At 35.4% G+C, this 18154-nt stretch overlaps 3 protein-coding genes across 8 annotated transcripts; all 3 read right to left on the reverse strand.

Moving 5' to 3' along the window:
* Positions 1 to 6871: 6871 nt before the first annotated feature.
* Positions 6872 to 18111, reverse strand: LOC147392025 (uncharacterized). 6 transcript variants are annotated; one of them, XM_086459297.1, is made up of 14 exons: positions 17472 to 18111; positions 11199 to 11518; positions 10809 to 11111; positions 10605 to 10712; positions 10443 to 10517; positions 10134 to 10370; positions 9704 to 10015; positions 9182 to 9381; positions 8477 to 8649; positions 8023 to 8268; positions 7586 to 7905; positions 7427 to 7484; positions 7055 to 7201; positions 6872 to 6900 (listed from the first exon to the last, which is right to left on the reverse strand). In XM_086459297.1, the coding sequence occupies exons 2-8, from the start codon at positions 11511 to 11513 to the stop codon at positions 9259 to 9261; spliced, it is 1473 nt and encodes a 490-aa protein (XP_086315423.1). In that variant the 5' UTR covers positions 11514 to 11518; positions 17472 to 18111; the 3' UTR covers positions 6872 to 6900; positions 7055 to 7201; positions 7427 to 7484; positions 7586 to 7905; positions 8023 to 8268; positions 8477 to 8649; positions 9182 to 9258. The 6 variants fall into 6 exon arrangements, with proteins under 6 accessions (XP_086315423.1, XP_086315419.1, XP_086315422.1 ...); XM_086459293.1 differs by lacking the exon at positions 17472 to 18111 and adding an exon at positions 8734 to 8944 and having other exon boundaries at positions 11199 to 11675; XM_086459296.1 differs by lacking the exon at positions 17472 to 18111 and having other exon boundaries at positions 10605 to 10700; positions 11199 to 11675.
* LOC147392026 (uncharacterized) lies at positions 11733 to 14111 on the reverse strand. Its single transcript, XM_086459136.1, has 4 exons — positions 12886 to 14111; positions 12523 to 12813; positions 12116 to 12447; positions 11733 to 12037 (listed from the first exon to the last, which is right to left on the reverse strand). Exons 1-4 carry the CDS (start codon positions 14109 to 14111, stop codon positions 11733 to 11735), a joined length of 2154 nt encoding a protein of 717 aa, XP_086315262.1.
* On the reverse strand, positions 14214 to 15212 carry LOC147392027 (uncharacterized). The gene has a single exon (XM_086459137.1). It carries the CDS (start codon positions 15210 to 15212, stop codon positions 14214 to 14216), a length of 999 nt encoding a protein of 332 aa, XP_086315263.1.
* Positions 18112 to 18154: the final 43 nt, after the last annotated feature.

Raw genomic sequence — 18154 nt, forward strand, 5'->3', positions numbered from 1 at the left:
AGAGATAAAGATTTGAACTAAGACTTTGGGCAAGTCGAATTCGTTCCACAGGGACAATGAAGATTCATTCGGTTAGAAACAAAAACAGAATTAGAAACAGATTGATTTTAAAACAGAATTGATTTGTAGAAACAAAGAAGCAAATAACAACTGATTTGTAAAAGAAATTGAAACTGAAAAGAAAGATTGAGAATCTAAGAGAGAAAGATTAGAGAAGTTAATCGAACATTTGCAATTAATCCATAATGTAGATAAATTCGGAATATAACTCAATCCATGGAGCAAGTCATTGCTCATGGATCGGATGGTGGAACAATTAAATCCTTAAGAGTAATCAAAGGATATTCATGAAAATACTAGTATGATTGAGATTGCCCAACTCATCTTCTAATTTTTCACATAGCATAGCCATTCTTGAACTTATCTAAGTAATGGCTATCTAAGTTGGATCAGAATTATAAGTTGGATTACCTTAATCAGAATAGAATTTTCAGAATTAAAACATGTAAGCAAAACAAGAATTTAAATCTACACTAGAGGGATTTTTTTTTGCTATGGCTTCCTTAACTTCTCTAATGAGAATTTAGCCAATCATTGCAAGCATTGTAATTGCAGAAAAATAATAAAAGAGAAAAGAGAGAATAGGTGAAGAAGATGAAGATGATGATCGATCCGAAATTCTCCTTTTATAGTTCTCCCAACAATTACATAAACAATGAGTGATTCCTCTTGATGTTGATGTTCTCACTACACTCAAGATCTCACCAAAAGGAAAAATTACAGAGAATTTTAAGAAGAAACTAAAGACAATTAAAGAAGAAAAGAGCCTAAGAGGGACCCAAGAGGGGACCCCTTCTTTGAAATAAACCCTCAAATTTATAATGTTTGTATTCGGGTAATCGGGGTGATTTGGCGGATAATTCGATTCACATGGCCCAATCAGTTACAACCACCGAAGCTTCTAGAAGCTTCTGTAAAATCTCGAGAATAAATTCCTCGAAATGACCGCGACGCGGTCTTAGCTAGCCGCGGCGCGGTGACGTGGTGCCCAAATCGATCGATATTTTTCTAGAAACTTCCTTTCGGCCCGCGTATTGTAACCATAATTGTTATTTCTTTTGTTGGTTTCCGAATGTGCCCTTTTCACCTGAAATTAGTAACAAACTATTGTTAGTCACATTAATTTGGGATTTAATAAAATTTATTATTATTTTAAGGGAACTAGTATTTATATGATGGTAATCTCGGTGAAATTACGGTCCCAAAATGATATTATTGGGACCTTATCACACCCCCAAACCACAATTTTGCTAGTCCCGAGCAAAACTTAAATCTAAACAACTCCTCTTTCGTGAGGTTCCCGATTGCATTTAGCTTATGCAGTAAGCCCTTAAACCCCTAGGTTACCCCTAGTGGACGAGTTTGACTCGTGAGGGTTTGCAGTGAAAGAATATACCCACAAAATTCTAACATTTTACAAAAATATTAAAATCAAAATCAAAGTATGTAAAGTGAACATAACGACATTTCATAAATCAGTCAAAGGTCATTTATGTTTGAACAAAGTTCTAAGTTTTTATTCCTCATTTTCAGAAAATTTGAAAGATAACTTGAGTGCTTGTGTGATTTTCTGATTTTTTTTTTTTTTTTTAAAAGCAACATCTTTTTAGGAACAAGATTTCACCTCCTAACTGCTAAGAATGGTCGGTTCTACCTAAGTTCTAACTCGAAACTAAGCATCCTGTCTGGGATTGTGAGAGGTGTGGATATTCACTTTAATACCTCTAAGGGGTTTTATCTGTGATATTCCAGTTTACTCACGTTTTTACCATTGACGGCTTTCACCCTACTGCACTATTTGGTCTCATTGGACTCTTTTTTCATTTTTGCAGTTCTAACAATTTTTTGATATTTTTCTTGTATTTTCTGCTTTTTTTTTAGATTTTATCACACTTCACCATTTTCTGGTATTCTTTTTACAAAAAGCAGGTAGCCCTTTTCAAGGTACCCAGTCTAATCCTATGGTTGCTGTCCAAGTAATACTAACTTCAGTTCTGTTTTTCTTCTAACAAGTCAACCAAGGGACAAAGAAGTCATAGTTCACTAGACTAGGTTTTCCCTAACACTCTAGTTAGAAAAGAGGGTCAACTTTTGTTCCATAAAATCTATCTTTCCAAATACTTAATCAGAAGTAAATTTCTAAAGTAATTCTTTCATAATTTTCTTAATGAGGAATAACCAAAAACAACTTCTGATCAAAAGTTAGAACATTAGCCTGAGATTTGAAATTCATATGTAAAAAATATATACAAAGATTTTGAAGAAAATATTTCGAAAGTGTTGAATATTTTTAAAAATTTTTTTTTTTTGAACATGAAATTAAACTAGCAATGAAATAAACCTGAAACTAAACTACCAATGCAATGCAATTGTGAACTAACCTAATACCCCCAAACCTAAATGACATATTGTCCTCAATATGCAAGCAGTAAGGAAAAATAAAAAGGTTAGATCACACCTGAAACGGATTGGGCATTAATGTGCAAAGTCTTGTTACAACTAATCTAAAAAGAATGAAAGTTATAACAATGAGAATTTTCGAAGCGGTTTTTTTTTTTTTTTTTTTTTTTGCATAAAAGAAATCATTTCTAAAATAGAAAAACAACCTAATTAAGAAATTAAGAACATCCTAATCTAAAATTTAAACCTATCTTAATCCGAACATTCAGTGGTCTGTGCCTTTTTCTCCTCAATATAAGCTAACATCTATCTCTGCTACTCAATCAACAATTAGTAACCAGGCTGCAGTCCTAGTGACATTCATTGATTTGGTTTGATAGTGGACTTGAAGATGAAGAGAATGAGAAAGGGATTAAGGTTAGAGGTTGTTTTTTTTTTTTTTTTTTTTTTTTTTTTTTAATTTTAAGAAAAATTTTATTTCCTAACTACACTACCTATTAAAATAAAAGCACATGGGTTGCCTCCCAAGCAGCGCTAAGTTTAACGTCTTCAGCCGGACCTATCAAAAGGTCTGATATATAGGAATTTTCCTAACATTCATCTTGACGGACACAACGATCGATTTCCTACCCCAATTAATAGGTAGACAGATTTTTACCATCGTTAGGACTTGGAAATTATTTTTAAAAATGATCAACAACCCTCGTTTGTCCTCAGTTCTTAGTGTCATTACCTTTTCAAAACAAGTTTCAATCATCATATTCCCAAAGAGAATGGAAGTTGTAAGACATGAAGGGTCTTTACACTTTTGTGAAATGATGGGTTGGATGGGATACGAAGTTGAATCAATAATGGTCGAAATTGGTGTGACTAACAAATTAGAATTGGTTGTTGATTCCTCTTGGATAACAGTCTCCTCTGATGGCGGATCAATTTGCTTAGCCAAATTTGTACAATCACCTTGCTCATTAGGACTTTGAAACATTGGTTGGCTCTCATGGGTTATCTCATTTGAAAATTGACCATTCTCTCTTTCTTCTAAAGGCACAATAAGCTGACCTAGTTGGACTTCCATCGTTGCTTCGGTTGGAATTGTAACCTCATTGGTTTGAATTTCAACTTCAATTGAGACAGGGTTATCAATTGTTGATGGACAATCATCGAAATCTTCAAAAGAGTATAACTGGTCACTAAGGTTATTTTGAAAGAATGGTGGATTTTCTAGGATTGAGATATCCTCATTTTTGAATTTATCAAATTTTCCTTCTTCTAAGAATAACGCTAGGTGATTCAGTTGAGTTCCTATGTTGACTAAGGCTTGACCCATATCCCATTGTTGTTGATGATTTAACAACTGTTGTTGATGATTTACCAACATTTGTTGATGGAGCTATTGTTGTTGGATTAACTGTTGTTGTTGAATTAAGAAGGCAGACATCATAGACTCTAATGACGACGATTGAGGAGAAGACAAATATGAGTGAGTGGATGTTGGCTCAGGCTCTGTAGCTCTATAATCGGAGAAATGTTGAGAATCATAGGATTGTTGGGAAATTATGGTTGGATTCATCATCGAGGTGTTATGCAAATAAAAATCCTCATGGTTACCAAAATGACTACCCTGAGTGAACTCGTTCTGACACGGCATGGAATTTTGGGGAAACAAATTATCTACGTGGTATGGTTGGTCGAACGAATTGGGTGTCGGCATCCAATACGAGTTTTGAGAATGATGCATATTGGCCTGTGTAGCATGAAGCATGGGCTGATTCGGACAATGCTCGGGAGAATGACCATAATTATCACATAAGCCGCATGAGATCAAGGATTCTCTCCTAAACTCCATGACGATATAAATCTGCTCGAGGTTCTGTATCTACTGTAACACACACTTTGGACTTGCACACAAGAGAGGGAGGAATTCACACGTGATAACTGGGTGCCTATGACTAGACAGCTCCTAACTGGTTCAAAGGATTAATCAAAGCCTCAAACCCAAATCTCTGAAATCGGAACAGCCAATTTAATCTCCAGAGGAGAGGTGGCGCACAATGCTGAGCAAGGGTACTCTTAGATCACCTCTCGTCTTGAATAGACGTAGTCTATCCCCTGAATTCACGTAGAACTACAGGGCAAGATTGCGCTAGGCACTGTTCACGATCAAGAAGTGCAATTGGTGCAACTTTTGATTAGCTTTGCTTAATGAGCTCGATGGAACCTAAAGTCCAGTCTAACCAAATTTTAATTAATTAAATGGCTGTGAATTCAATTTTCCTAAAAGGGCAAGATATCGGTGATGAAATCCGATTCTTATCTTATGGTGCCATCCTCGTAAGGGTGCCCTTATTACTAGGTGCAATCCAATGTGTGCAGTTTAGTCACTCAAAAGCAATACAGAAACTCACTAGCGAGTGATGCGTGAGTGTTTCAAAATTTACCTCCCGTTCTAGACGGGGGATGATCGAGTTGAGTCGACTCGGGCCACCAACACCAAATTTGGTGTACGAACCCGAGGGGCTGAGATAGTTTCGTCCCACTATCGTCCGTCCCTAAATCTATTACAATCCAAGCCCTCTCGGATACAATTAAAATTTAATACAAATTCAAGTACCTAATACAAATTGTTTTCTAAGAAAAAAAATAAAAATGCAGAGAAAATTTGAATGTGCTGATCTTCTTGGTGATAGAACCAATTTAGTGGATAAACAATTCCACGTGTCGCCTTCCGTCGAGTCCTTCACCTGAACAGAACAAAATTATTCAAATCAGAATACTAAGAAAAAAAAACCAATATGACCATTACAATGTCCATGATGTCAGAAACTTTTCCAACAAAAATCAGCAGAAAATGTTGCCACGTCACCGCGGCGCACTAAGGGGCAACCGCGGCGCGGTAAAATTTTGATGAAAATCGATTTTTCAAATTGGAAATGGTTTCTGATATCCTGAGGATTGTAATGAAATTTTTTTCAATTTTTTTTCTGTTCGTTTAGCTTTTGTTTCAAGCAAAACACATTCGGTTCTGTTTCGGAAACTGTTTCGGATACTTTCCGAATTGAAAAATGAATCAACTCGCTGTCCTTGGCAGCGGCGCCATTTTGATCGGTTGTAAAGCTTGCAATAGAGATGCAGAGATAAAGATTTGAACTAAAACTTTGGGCAAGTCAAATTCGTTCCACAGGGACAATGAAGATTCATTCGGTTAGAAACAAAAACAGAATTAGAAACAGATTGATTTTAAAACAGAATTGATTTGTAGAAACAAAGAAGCAAATAACAACTGATTTGTAAAAGAAATTGAAACTGAAAAGAAAGATTGAGAATCTAAGAGAGAAAGATTAGAGAAGTTAATCGAACATTTGCAATTAATCCATAATGTAGATAAATTCGGAATATAACTCAATCCATGGAGCAAGTCATTGCTCATGGATCGGATGGTGGAACAATTAAATCCTTAAGAGTAATCAAAGGATATTCATGAAAATACTAGTATGATTGAGATTGCCCAACTCATCTTCTAATTTTTCACATAGCATAGCCATTCTTGAACTTATCTAAGTAATGGCTATCTAAGTTGGATCAGAATTATAAGTTGGATTACCTTAATCAGAATAGAATTTTCAGAATTAAAACATGTAAGCAAAACAAGAATTTAAATCTACACTAGAGGGATTAATTTGCTATGGCTTCCTTAACTTCTCTAATGAGAATTTAGCCAATCATTACAAGCATTATAATTGCAGAAAAATAATAAAAGAGAAAAGAGAGAATAGGTGAAGAAGATGAAGATGATGATCGATCCGAAATTCTCCTTTTATAGTTCTCCCAACAATTACATAAACAATGAGTGATTCCTCTTGATGTTGATGTTCTCACTACACTCAAGATCTCACCAAAAGGAAAAATTACAGAGAATTTTAAGAAGAAACTAAAGACAATTAAAGAAGAAAAGAGCCTAAGAGGGACCCAAGAGGGGACCCCTTCTTTGAAATAAACCCTCAAATTTATAATGTTTGTATTCGGGTAATCGGGGTGATTTGACGGATAATTCGATTCACATGGCCCAATCAGTTACAACCACCGAAGCTTCTAGAAGCTTCTGTAAAAATCTCGAGGATAAATTCCTCGAAATGACCGCGGCGCGGTCTTAGCTAGCCGCGGCGCGGTGACGTGGTGCCCAAATCGATCGATATTTTTCTAGAAACTTCCTTTCGGCCCGCGTATTGTAACCATAATTGTTATTTCTTTTGTTGGTTTCCGAATGTGCCCTTTTCACCTGAAATTAGTAACAAACTATTGTTAGTCACATTAATTTGGGATTTAATAAAATTTATTATTATTTTAAGGGAACTAGTATTTATATGATGGTAATCTCGGTGAAATTACGGTCCCAAAATGATATTATTGGGACCTTATCATTCATTCTCTCTGTCAACAAACCTGCATGAGCAATGGGAATGTTAGGTCGGAATATCAGAAAATATCAAGACTTACCATATTTCTCCCAAGACCTCGGAAAATATCAGAAAAGGACTATTGATAACAACAATTCAATAAGAAAAAGATGAAGGAAGAACCAAATTTAAGAAAGTACCCTGTATGTTATAGGATTTTGATCTCCCGCATAGTGTATGTCCTCCAACTCCCCGAAGGGAGGAGGTAGAAGAGAATTCGGGATCTCTCCAAAATATAAGAACGTGCTTCCCTCATTTCGCTCAAACAACTCTGGGTGGTTGCATACCTACCATTATACGAAAGAAAAATACATTATTCACAACGAATGACTGAAAATAGATCTAATACCAAGACACATCAAGAACTCAAGATGATCCTCATTTCTATCAGATCATCCGTAAAAGAAAACCTCAACACTAATAGATAGAGTACCTTCCTCAGTTGAATGACAATATTCATTAAGTTAAATTAGGGGGTAAAACAATAATGCAGGGAAAAAATGTGCACTCACCAGTCTGTTAAGTTGGTGTTCATTTAAAGTTCCTCCATGTTCTGCATGGTTCTCAATGCTGAAAATGTAGGGAAAAATGATCAATGATTGAAGTGTGAGAAATTTAAAGCTCATATAAGTCAAATATAAAATAAATGAACTTGATACAGGGATACATACCCTTTTGAAAACCACTCATTGAACTGCTCGTGGCTATCATACAAGGTGGGCATAATGAAATGAAGAAGAGACCATAGCTCAGCCAAATCAACCATGATCCAATCCAGACGAGATCCATTGACAGCCCTAGTCACTCCATGGAATGAAAGAATATTTGCACTGTCGTACCGCAACAGCAAAAATATATTTACCTTGTTTGGAAAAAGGGTATAGATCGCCTGGTTGACCGTTTATAGTGTGAGCATCTGAGGCCTCCGGTTCTCCTCCAGTTTCTATAGCTTCATCTAAAACCTCCATCACGCCCCTCTTCCACCATGAACCTACATTAAACCAAAACATATATGACCCCACACACAGTTACAAATCTGAGCCGTTGATCAATCTGATTGGATGATTACTCAACCTGAGCCATTGGATCAAAGGTTATTGTTTTTTACCTAGTATGATTGGGACTTCTTTGAAAGTGGGATAAATCACGATAGCATTGTATCTTTTGATACTTCGAGCGATGTCAAGGCTGAGACCCTACCCGGCAATGACTCAATAGCTGCTGTACAACTGCATGTGGGATATCCCGGATCCATCAACTTGCATTATTGTCTTTACAACTGCTGTTGGATGTAGTAGGGCCGATTGAGCAGTAAAGAGGAAAGCTCCCCTGATATATCCACTGCTGAACTCCCCTGCAGCTTGATTGGTGCATCACCAATAAGTAAGCAGTTATGTTAAAAGTAATTATAAAATGATGGACCCTGTTTGGTAAAATATCAAAAAGTAACTAATTTACTGATTATATTAATATAATTATTTTTACCTATACAAATAGTCTAGAAACAACAAAAGAATAAAAACCACATCAGGTGGAAGGTTTTTGGAAGTATTATAACTTACATAGCAGACTGGAACCTGTTTTGGAATCAAGCTTTGACATAGTCCAAACCATCAAGCTTTCTCTTGTTACATCTTGAGAAAAAACACATCTCAGTCCAAGTCTTTTTCTGCTTAACTGGTTGCAACTTGACATCCTTCTTGGAAACATGTTCAGCCATGTACTGAACAACAGCCTGAAAACCACAATACAATGATCAGCCTTAAAAAGAAAATGATCACATAAATAGAAAACAAAACTGCAAAAAATAGAAAATTACCTGCGCACCCTGTTCAGCTAATATCAAGCTCCTCAAGACGGATTAATTTTCCGAGCGTAGCAGGTAGAGATGTTAATTGGTTTCCCCTCAAATCTAAAAAGACTAGACTCAAAAGATTTCCGATGGAGATTGAGATCCCAAGTACCTTTCTTCAAACAAACCTCAATTAAACTGGCCAATTTTATCAGACTTAACTTCTCACCATCATTACCTATAACATGTAGAAATAAAATTAAAACATAATTCTTAACCTAACCATTACCAAGCATCAGAAGAAGCAAATTACCCAAAATTTGCTAAAGTAATCAAAAAAACATACAAATCCAATGCTGGTAAATTAGATGAATCAAATATACAACTACCAATCTAACAGCCAAATTTAAAAAAATACAAATAAATAGAGAAATAGAACAAAATAATGTAAACCAAAGGTGAATTTAAAACTCACCAAAAGTGGTTATAGATTTAAGAGTAGAATCCACAATTTTCGGTCGAGACGAACCAATTGCTCCAACCCCAATTCCATCAACATGAAATGTCAACCTCAGGACTTCTTCTAGACTCTTTACAACTGCTGTTGGATGTAGTAGGACCGATTGAGCAGTAAAGAGGAAAGCTCCAATGACATGGAACTTTGTCTTGTCCAACCTTAAGAGGTTCAAGAAAGTAAGAGTTAGTTCCAGCATTAGTTTTAAACAAATAAAAAAGTATACTTGTATTTATAAATCACATACTCAATGCTAAACAATAGATAGAAGAGAAAAAAATGTAATCCAATTTTGAAGGAAATTAAAATATAAAAAAAAAAGTTATTATTAGTAAATTCTATAAAGCAAAGGTTAAGTTAGCGAAATAGTGAAGTGTAGCAATCATCCTCGTCCTCAATACAATCTAGAAGAACCTGAATGTTGGTGATATAAAATTCTATATAAATAAAGGTAATCATCTATCCAACCTTTATGGAAATTACCTCATGCTTATCAAAATACACGACAATGGCTCCTAGGCCACTAATCACCTCACCACAAAGAATATCAAGTAAAGTCCCTTGGGGTCCATCTCTATCCATTAGCTCAGCCGAAGAGTCAATGATCTCATCGATACAAATTGAATAATACTCCATATCTAGCTTCTCAGGATCTACTAGTGCTCCTTTGGCGTAGATCACATTCCTTCTAAAGTTCATCAATAAGCATACCCTACCATTATTCAAGGATGGTAATGGTTCTGATATTGGTTCTTTACCTCCTCGCCTATTAGGAATTGTGGAATCCGATGTCGCCTATAAAATTATTGTTTATGATTAGATATATAAGCTAAAATCCATCATTTATATGAATTAAATATTAATAAAAAATTAAATGAAGAATCTCTAAAGCTAAAGTGTTTTTACATTTTACCTGAGTAGAAGGACCTCCAACTTCATATGTAGATGATTTTTTCTTCTTGTGCTTGTTCTTGTTCTTCTTTTTCTTCTTCTTATCTTTCATTAGTGCATGAACTAATTGAGTTAAATTAACCATGTCTTTTTCAAACTTATTCGTATAATTCCGACTTTGAGTTGTATAACGTAATGAAGTCTTTGAAACTCCACTCCCCATACCTCTTACTCTGCCTTTTCCATCTTTCCCAAACACCTATGCACAACTATGATTAATATAATGTATGTAAATAAAAAATTAAAATTAAATAATATAAGTCATACATACAATGGAAATAGGATCATGATCGATATCCTTATGGGCAAAACTAGGATCTTCTTTAATAAGATTGTTTAATTGACCCTACAAAACAATGAAAACATTACGATGATAAGTAATATTTTCAAAAATAAAAATAAAAAAATTGACTAAAAAAATGACATCACTTACGAGAGATTTGGCCAACTCAGGAGTGAGAGCACTACCATCACTCCTCGTATGACTATCAATGAAAAGCTCTGTTCTTGTGGGTTGCCGACCATCCGTCTTATATTTTTTCTGTTTAGATCAAAAATGCATACAATCTTAAAAGCAATACAAATAAATGAACATTTGAAACAAAGTATGTAAATTAATAATTAGATTAATACTAACCATTTCTTCTGCCTTTTTTGCTATACCCTTTCTACCGGTTGTGTGTGGAGTTTTATTTTGCTTACGAAGCTTTTTCATTTTATCACATTTTTCTTGGTCAGTCGATGTCGATTTTAAATCAACAAACTTCTCCCAATCATCCTGTTTGATCCATCTACTTTTGGGCTTATTCAACTTTCGCTCTGCATCAGTATTACCAACTCTGCAATATTCCTTCCCCAATCGATATTTCCAATCTCTCCATGCATGACTAGCTTTCTGTAGGCAGAACTTCTTGTAGTCCTCAGAAATGTCGTAACGGGACTGTCAAAATATGAACAAATAAATCAATTCTAATATAATGAAAATATTCATCATTATTACAACTAATCAATAGAATATTAAAACTACCTGGAGAAGACGCCAAATAAGTTCAAGCAACTCCGTCGGTACCTTCCTCCAAGAAGAATAGAAAGGTGGCACGTATGCCATCGCATAGCGGCCTATATTGGTCGATAAGTCTGTCGAATTATCCCCAATGCATTGCCCCATAGCATTGAATTCCACATGAAGACGTGAATCAGATGATGAATGTAGATCCGATGTCGACGAACTTTGATGACTATCTCGTGTAGGAATCGAGGGTGTCGAGCTATCAGAATCCGATGTCGACAAGCTATCAGAATTCTCCATCGATAAGTTATCAGAATCTTCTATCAACGTCATAAGGCCTGTATGGAATAACATTAAAAAAAATAGTATAGATATTTGAAAGCAATAAGATTAAACATGAAAGCAATAAATCAAATAGTGAGTTCAATAACAACCAAAGCAGAAATATTACACAATATCACCAATGAATTTGTATTTGAAAGAAATATAAGTAGATCATTACTATTATAACACACTATTTTTCATAAATATATACATAACGTACCAATATAGTTAGTTTTCATCATCATTTTCAATGATATCTTCTTTAAGAACAGATGATAAAGCATCCACGTTACTTGCAGCAAATGCTAAAGGATCTTCAAAAGCGTCTACATCTTTATTCAATCTCTTTGGAGCTTCTAAAACCACATGCCAAGCTTCCGTAGGCCGACTTTGATCTTTACAATAAAAAACTTGAGTTGCTTGTGAAGCAAGAATAAACGGTTCATCGTCCACTTTTATATTTCTCATCAATCTCTCTAGATTAACATATCGTAAATTTGTATCTCGATCAACCACATACCCATTTGAATCTTCTATACGCACCCAATCACAATAAAATACCGTCTCTTTGAAATCTAGGTAGTCCAACTCAAGTATTTTTTTTACAATACCATAATAGGTAACTTCTTCATCTACATAATTCGTATCTCTAGCATTTGCCCGGAAACTCGTTACAGCTTTCATTGACACCCCAGAGTTTTGTGTTGATAAATTCATTTCATATTCCGCTGTATAGAAAACATACCCATTTACTGCATATGCGTTATATGAAATTGCAGAAGCATTTGGACCAGTAGCAAGCCTTTTTGTGATTGAGGGGCTGAAATCATCATGTAGTTGTTCTCTAACCCAATGAGCGTATGGCATTTCTTTCTCTGCTTGTAAATTGGTCTTTCGACTATTAGCTCTTGACACAAGACTTTGAAGGTATTCATTATATTTCCTATATAAGATAATATGAATTAATGAGGTTTAAATTCATATAATATAGAAATAAATTTGAGTTGTTGCTACATACTTTTCCCATTGAGAATTCTCAGCAGACTGACGAAGTACCCATTTGTGAACTTGCTCGTACTCCACATTGTTCAGAACATAACGTTTCCCATTCTTATCAATAGGGTAGGCAGGTTCACAGTCATCATTAATAATCATATGTTGGCCTCGTTGATGACTTCCTATTCTACGTAAATCATCGGGCATGTAATGCATAGCATACATCATTGCTTCTTCCATAAGATAACATTCTATGATAGAACCTTCTGGGAATGTTTGATTCACCACGTATCGTTTATAACTCTTCATCATCCTAATAATATTTTACGAATTAGATAACGATAAGAAAAATAAAAATATTCATTGCTTATTGATCATCACATACCGTTCAAAAGGATACATCCATCGATATCTAACTGGTCCGCACATCAACGCTTCCTCCACCAAGTGCACAAGGAGATGTATCATAGAAACAAAAAAAGAAGGTGGAAAATATTTTTCGAATACACACACTGTTTCTACAATACGTCCTTTAAAACTTTGTAGCTCCAAACGATTGATTTTTTTCGAGCATAATACATTGAAAAATATCGAGAGTTGTCGAATAGCGGCACGCAACGGCTTTTGATTCTTCATCTTGAATGCGTGCATTAGCAACACCGGTAATAAATGTTGCATAAGTATGTGATAATCATGTGATTTCAAATTTTTCAATTGAAATTCTTGTAAACTCACATTTTGTTTCCAATTTGAACTGTATCCGACAGGAACTTTCAAATCCCACAAGGTTTTACAAATTAATTCTTTTTCCTCATTAGACAATTCGTAAAGAGCTTTTGGTAAAATCTCATTGCCATTAATGTTCATCGGCCACAAATTCTTTTTTATCTTCATTTCTTTCAAGTCTAATCGAGCTTTACGACCATCTTTGGTCTTATCCTTCGTCTTCATAATTGTTGCGAAAAGATTTTCAGTCACATTTTTCTCAATGTGCATCACATCAAGATTGTGACGAAGTGGCAAATCCTTCCAATAAGGCAAGTCAAAGAATATTGATCTCTTCGACCATGGAGTCTCATCATTCATAGATTTTTTCCTTTTCTTACCTGGTAATTTTTCAAACTCTGTATGAATTGTTTCCAACTTGGCTAATAGATCAACTCCGCTCAACCGACGATTTTGCTTCTCTTTTTCTTCATACCCATTAAATTGAGATTTTTGACTTCTGAAAGGATGGTTGAGATCAGTTAAAAATTTTATGTGCCCCATATAAGCAAATTTTCCACCATGTTTTAACCACATTGAATCTGTTCCTTCACTACAAACAGGACATGCAAATTTTCCCGCTGTTTTACAACCCGATAAATGACCATACGCTGGAAAATCATGTATAGACCATAACAAAATTGCTCTCATTGTAAACATATGTTTAGTGCTAGCATCATATGTTTCAATTCCTGTAGACCACAACTCATTTAGCTCTACAATCAGTGGCTGCAAGTACACGTCAATGTCATGTCCTGGACCATTTCTCCCAGGAATCATAAGTGTCAACATCGTAAACTCTTTCCGCATGCATAAAGATGGTGGCAGATTATACGGAACAACCATAACAGGCCAACAACTGTATGAGTTGTTTTTCATCCCAAATGGATTAAATCCATCTGTTGCAAGTCCCAACCGAACATTGCGTGGCTCAACAGCAAAATCTCCTCATTTACTATCCACTCCTCTCCAACAAGATGAATCCACTGGATGACACATAAACTCTTTTCGTTGTTGACATCCTTTAGAATGCCATTTCATGTTCTCTGCAATCCATGACACACTATACATTCGTTTCAACCTTTGCGTTAGTGGGAAATACCTCAATATTTTCACCGGTAAAAGTTTTTTCCTCGACTTCTTTTTATTAACCGGTTTCCATCTACTCTCGCCACATTTTGGACAACTATCTCTACCTTTATTCTCTCTCCAATACAATATACAATCATTAGGACATGCATGAATAATCTCGCATTTCATCCTTAAAGTCTTGATCATTTTCTTTGCAGTGTAGGTACTCTCTGTTAAAGAGTTATCATGTGGCAATATCCTTTTAATCATTTGCAACAATTCATCAAAACTCTTCTGAGACCATTGATGTCTAGTTTTCATACTCAACAACTCAACTATAACTGACAATTTTGTATCCTCTTTTCGACATGAATGATATAAGGGTTGCATCGCTTCTTCTATCATTTGGTGATATTGAATATCATCTGTTGAATCATCATGAACTTGGTCATCGTTTCTATCAGAACACTCGTCCATACAAGTAACTTCATCTTCTTCGTTGGAAAAGTGTCCAAACGCATCATTCAACATGTCTGTCATTCTTGGGACCATATCTTCATCACACTGACGAACAGACGTACTAGCCCCGACTGTTACATGATCCCCGCTCTTCCAATGTTCTCCATGGAATATCCATCTCGTGTAAGAAGTATCTATACCGTCACAAACTAAGTGTTCTACGATGGTTTCTATATTTTTCCTTCTCGATGAAGTATTATGACATTTGACACAAGGACAAAAATAATGATCATCATAACCGAAATTCTGTTTATTCGTTTTCAAGTATTCAATAAATGACACTACACCATCAATATATTCCGTTGATAACCTAGGTTTTGACATCCACTTTTTGCTTGGAACTTCGAGCCTCTCCATCAAACATACAACTGACAAGTAAGAGGAAAAAACAAAGGATAGATTTACAAAATAAACTGAAAATAAGAAAGATTGAACCTTAAGCGATAAAGATATATGCTAATACTTACTAAGCCAAATTTATGTGAGCTTAAGTAGTGTATGTAGTATGTTAACAAAGCCAAATTTCCAATAACATCATGTGTGATGCACGTGTTAGTAGTGAATGGTAGACAAGATAAATTGTTAGTGGAAGACAAAAAGATGAGAGAGATTCAGTCTAAGATCATTGGAAGACAAAAAGAAAAAATAAAAGATAAGAGGATTCAAAAGCAATTGTTAAAATAGAGGAGGATTCAAACCCAATTTTATCAAAGCCCCCTATTGTATTGCTTTTCTGAAATTATTGAACAAATCAACATTGTCCTCAATTTTATGTCGTTACACATGTTCATATTTTATTTATTTACTTGTTTTTGTGGGTATGTAGTTTTGATCTTGGTATTGGATCTATCATATCTTGTAAACATTTAACTCTGAAATCTTTGGTCTCTATCAAAGAGGTGGGAGATTTGGGTGCTGTCTATGACAGTATTGACTTCAAATTAATTGATGGGTTGAATCTTTTTGCCTAATACTGGTGGTCACATTGAAGATTGGTTGCTGCCATGGCAAGGAATGGTGGCAGCCAAGGCTACTTATAAAGAAAAGGCCCATGTTTCGTAAATATGATTGGTGCCCTGGCACCTTGGATGTTAGATTTTGATAGGGCTTTGCTTAATCGGCTAAATAGTATTGACTGTTGTTGTGAATCAGTGATGTTGAGCAATTGAATCCTTATAGAACTCGGAAGGCATACCGACAGATGTAGTCCTTTTTTGTTAATGAGTCATGTTGAACATGCTAGTACCATTTCATACATTTGTACAATTTTGTGACAACAGCAAGACACAGGTCTACATCTAGCCTAGTACTTGAAACTTGTCAATTCTTTTAACTAACTAAAGGTCTCTCCAAATTAACTAACCAAAGTGGAAGGAACAAAGAGATATATATATATATATATAGAGAGAGAGAGAGAGAGAGAGAGACACGCAAGTTTAGCTTGACTTGATTTGGAGGGACAGTTTAGAAAAAAATGTAGAGAGGAAATTTTTTCAAATGTGACATACAAATACCCTCTCAATATCATCTTCAATGGTAATGTTAAACCTTTCCAGACTGTACAAGAGCATGACGAACCCATGAAAAGAGCTTGGTTAAAATATGCCAGAATCTATCAAGTATACAAATGGAACCTAATCATATATGTTCTCCAATCATATCTTCTAAACCATCTACACTAACAATTCATCCTTCTCCCCACCACCCCAAAGGGTGATTTTAGTAAACAACCAAATATGTTATACATCCCCAAAATAAAGAGACATGAGCACTAGAAGAAAAGCAGTACAAAAGAAAATAAAAATAAAATAATAGTAGGCCGAGTATGATGGAGTAATGGGTAAGGTAAAGAGTCAGATGGTGCCTCCTATCCCTATCATTCAAAAAGAATGTTAATACTTCATACCTGTTCATTTAAGAGAGCATCTCAAGACTTAAAAGGGATGTGAAGGTCTCTCTTCTTATCTGTTTGGTACCCATATAAGATGGTCAATATGTGAACCACCGAATCATTTAGAATCATTTGGAAAAGAGTCGTGCTGAGGGTCAAGAAGTGTGGCATGAAGTTCTAGCTTGAAGTCACTCCAACGAGACTCTTATATATTGAAATAGCACAACACATAATTTACATGGTTCGTCAACATCCACGGGTGATAATGAGATTCTTTCATACATTCTCCCTCCCGTGTAAAGCTAAAAAATCAAGATAAAATTATCCTAATTAATTAGGAAAAGTCATGAAATTGAATAAAACAAGTCTCCTCAATATCTGTTTCTTTTTCGTATATGACTCCTCACACCAATTCAAAGCTAAAAGATTAGTCACGGTCACACATTCGGCAAAATTATCTCCTGTTTAAAGTGTGTTCTATTGTTTAAATGTGAATGACGCCTAGAGATGAATGAGTTAGAGATACATATCCATTTCATAATTAACAATCAAAAATTACAAACTTACAATCGACATGCATTAGATATGATCATGACAACTTGATACACTTTAGCATGAAAAACAAAGACTAAACAAAATCAATCAAATTGTTAAAAAAAAACCCTAAAAACAAGGGAAAATTGATGAACGATGAATAAGGAGAAGAAATAAGAGACAGTACTTACTGGAACTGAACCAATCAAATGGATATCTCAATTTGAGCTTCGAAAATAGTTGGCAGAGAAGAGAAGATCAAGGATTTGAGCTTAATTTCTTCGATTTGAGCTTCAGTTCTCGGAAGACGCAGATGACGACGAGATCAAGCGGATTTGAGCTTAATTCGAAGAAGAGATCAACAATTTTATTAATCGATCGATCGAATAGGTGAGAGAGAGATCAGAAACAGAGAGAGGAGAGATCGAGAGAGACTTACAGAGAGGAGAGACCGAGAGATCCAGACAGACTGATCGAGAGGAGAGAGTAAAGACTGTAGAGAGGAGAGAGGAGAGAGGAGAGAGACTTAGATTAAGTCTAACAGAGTGATCGAGAGAGATTTAAAAAGAGAGAAGAGATCGAGAGAGACTACAACCTGATCGAGAGGAGAGAGGAGAGACTGTAGAGAGACTGTAGAGAGCAGACAAGAAAACAGAACGAAGAGAGTTCGTTAACGGGTCGGGCAAAACGATGAAAGAAATTCGGTGGGCTAAGCCCGTCGAATTGTTTGATGGGCTTTAAACGTGGGCTTTGGGCCGACGAACTACAAACGACGGGTTAGAGCCGTCGAATTTAACGCTACAGTAGCGCCGAAATATTACTGTTTTGACGTAGTGTTGAAGTACAATAACGATATCCTTTGATTAAATTAATC

The sequence above is a fragment of the Akebia trifoliata genome, chromosome 11, assembly GCF_017979445.1.
Source record: "Akebia trifoliata isolate Shusen 1 chromosome 11, ASM1797944v1, whole genome shotgun sequence".
Taxonomy (NCBI): Eukaryota; Viridiplantae; Streptophyta; class Magnoliopsida; order Ranunculales; family Lardizabalaceae; genus Akebia; species Akebia trifoliata.

Coding starts and splice junctions, on each gene's coding strand:
- LOC147392025 (XM_086459292.1), bottom strand. CDS start 11,534: ATGTTATTCCATACAGGCCTTATGACGTTGATAGAAGATTCTGATAAC. Junction 11,112..11,198: donor TTATTTGGCGTCTTCTCCAG/GTAGTTTTAATA, acceptor ATATTTTGACAG/TCCCGTTACGACATTTCTGA. Junction 10,016..10,133: donor TTGGAGGTCCTTCTACTCAG/GTAAAATGTAAA, acceptor ATAATTTTATAG/GCGACATCGGATTCCACAAT.
- LOC147392026 (XM_086459136.1), bottom strand. CDS start 14,111: ATGGTTGTTCCGTATAATCTGCCACCATCTTTATGCATGCGGAAAGAG. Junction 12,814..12,885: donor TGGATGTATCCTTTTGAACG/GTATGTGATGAT, acceptor AAATATTATTAG/GATGATGAAGAGTTATAAAC. Junction 12,038..12,115: donor TGAAGAAGTTACCTATTATG/GTATTGTAAAAA, acceptor GGGTGCGTATAG/AAGATTCAAATGGGTATGTG.
- LOC147392027 (XM_086459137.1), bottom strand. CDS start 15,212: ATGGAGAGGCTCGAAGTTCCAAGCAAAAAGTGGATGTCAAAACCTAGG.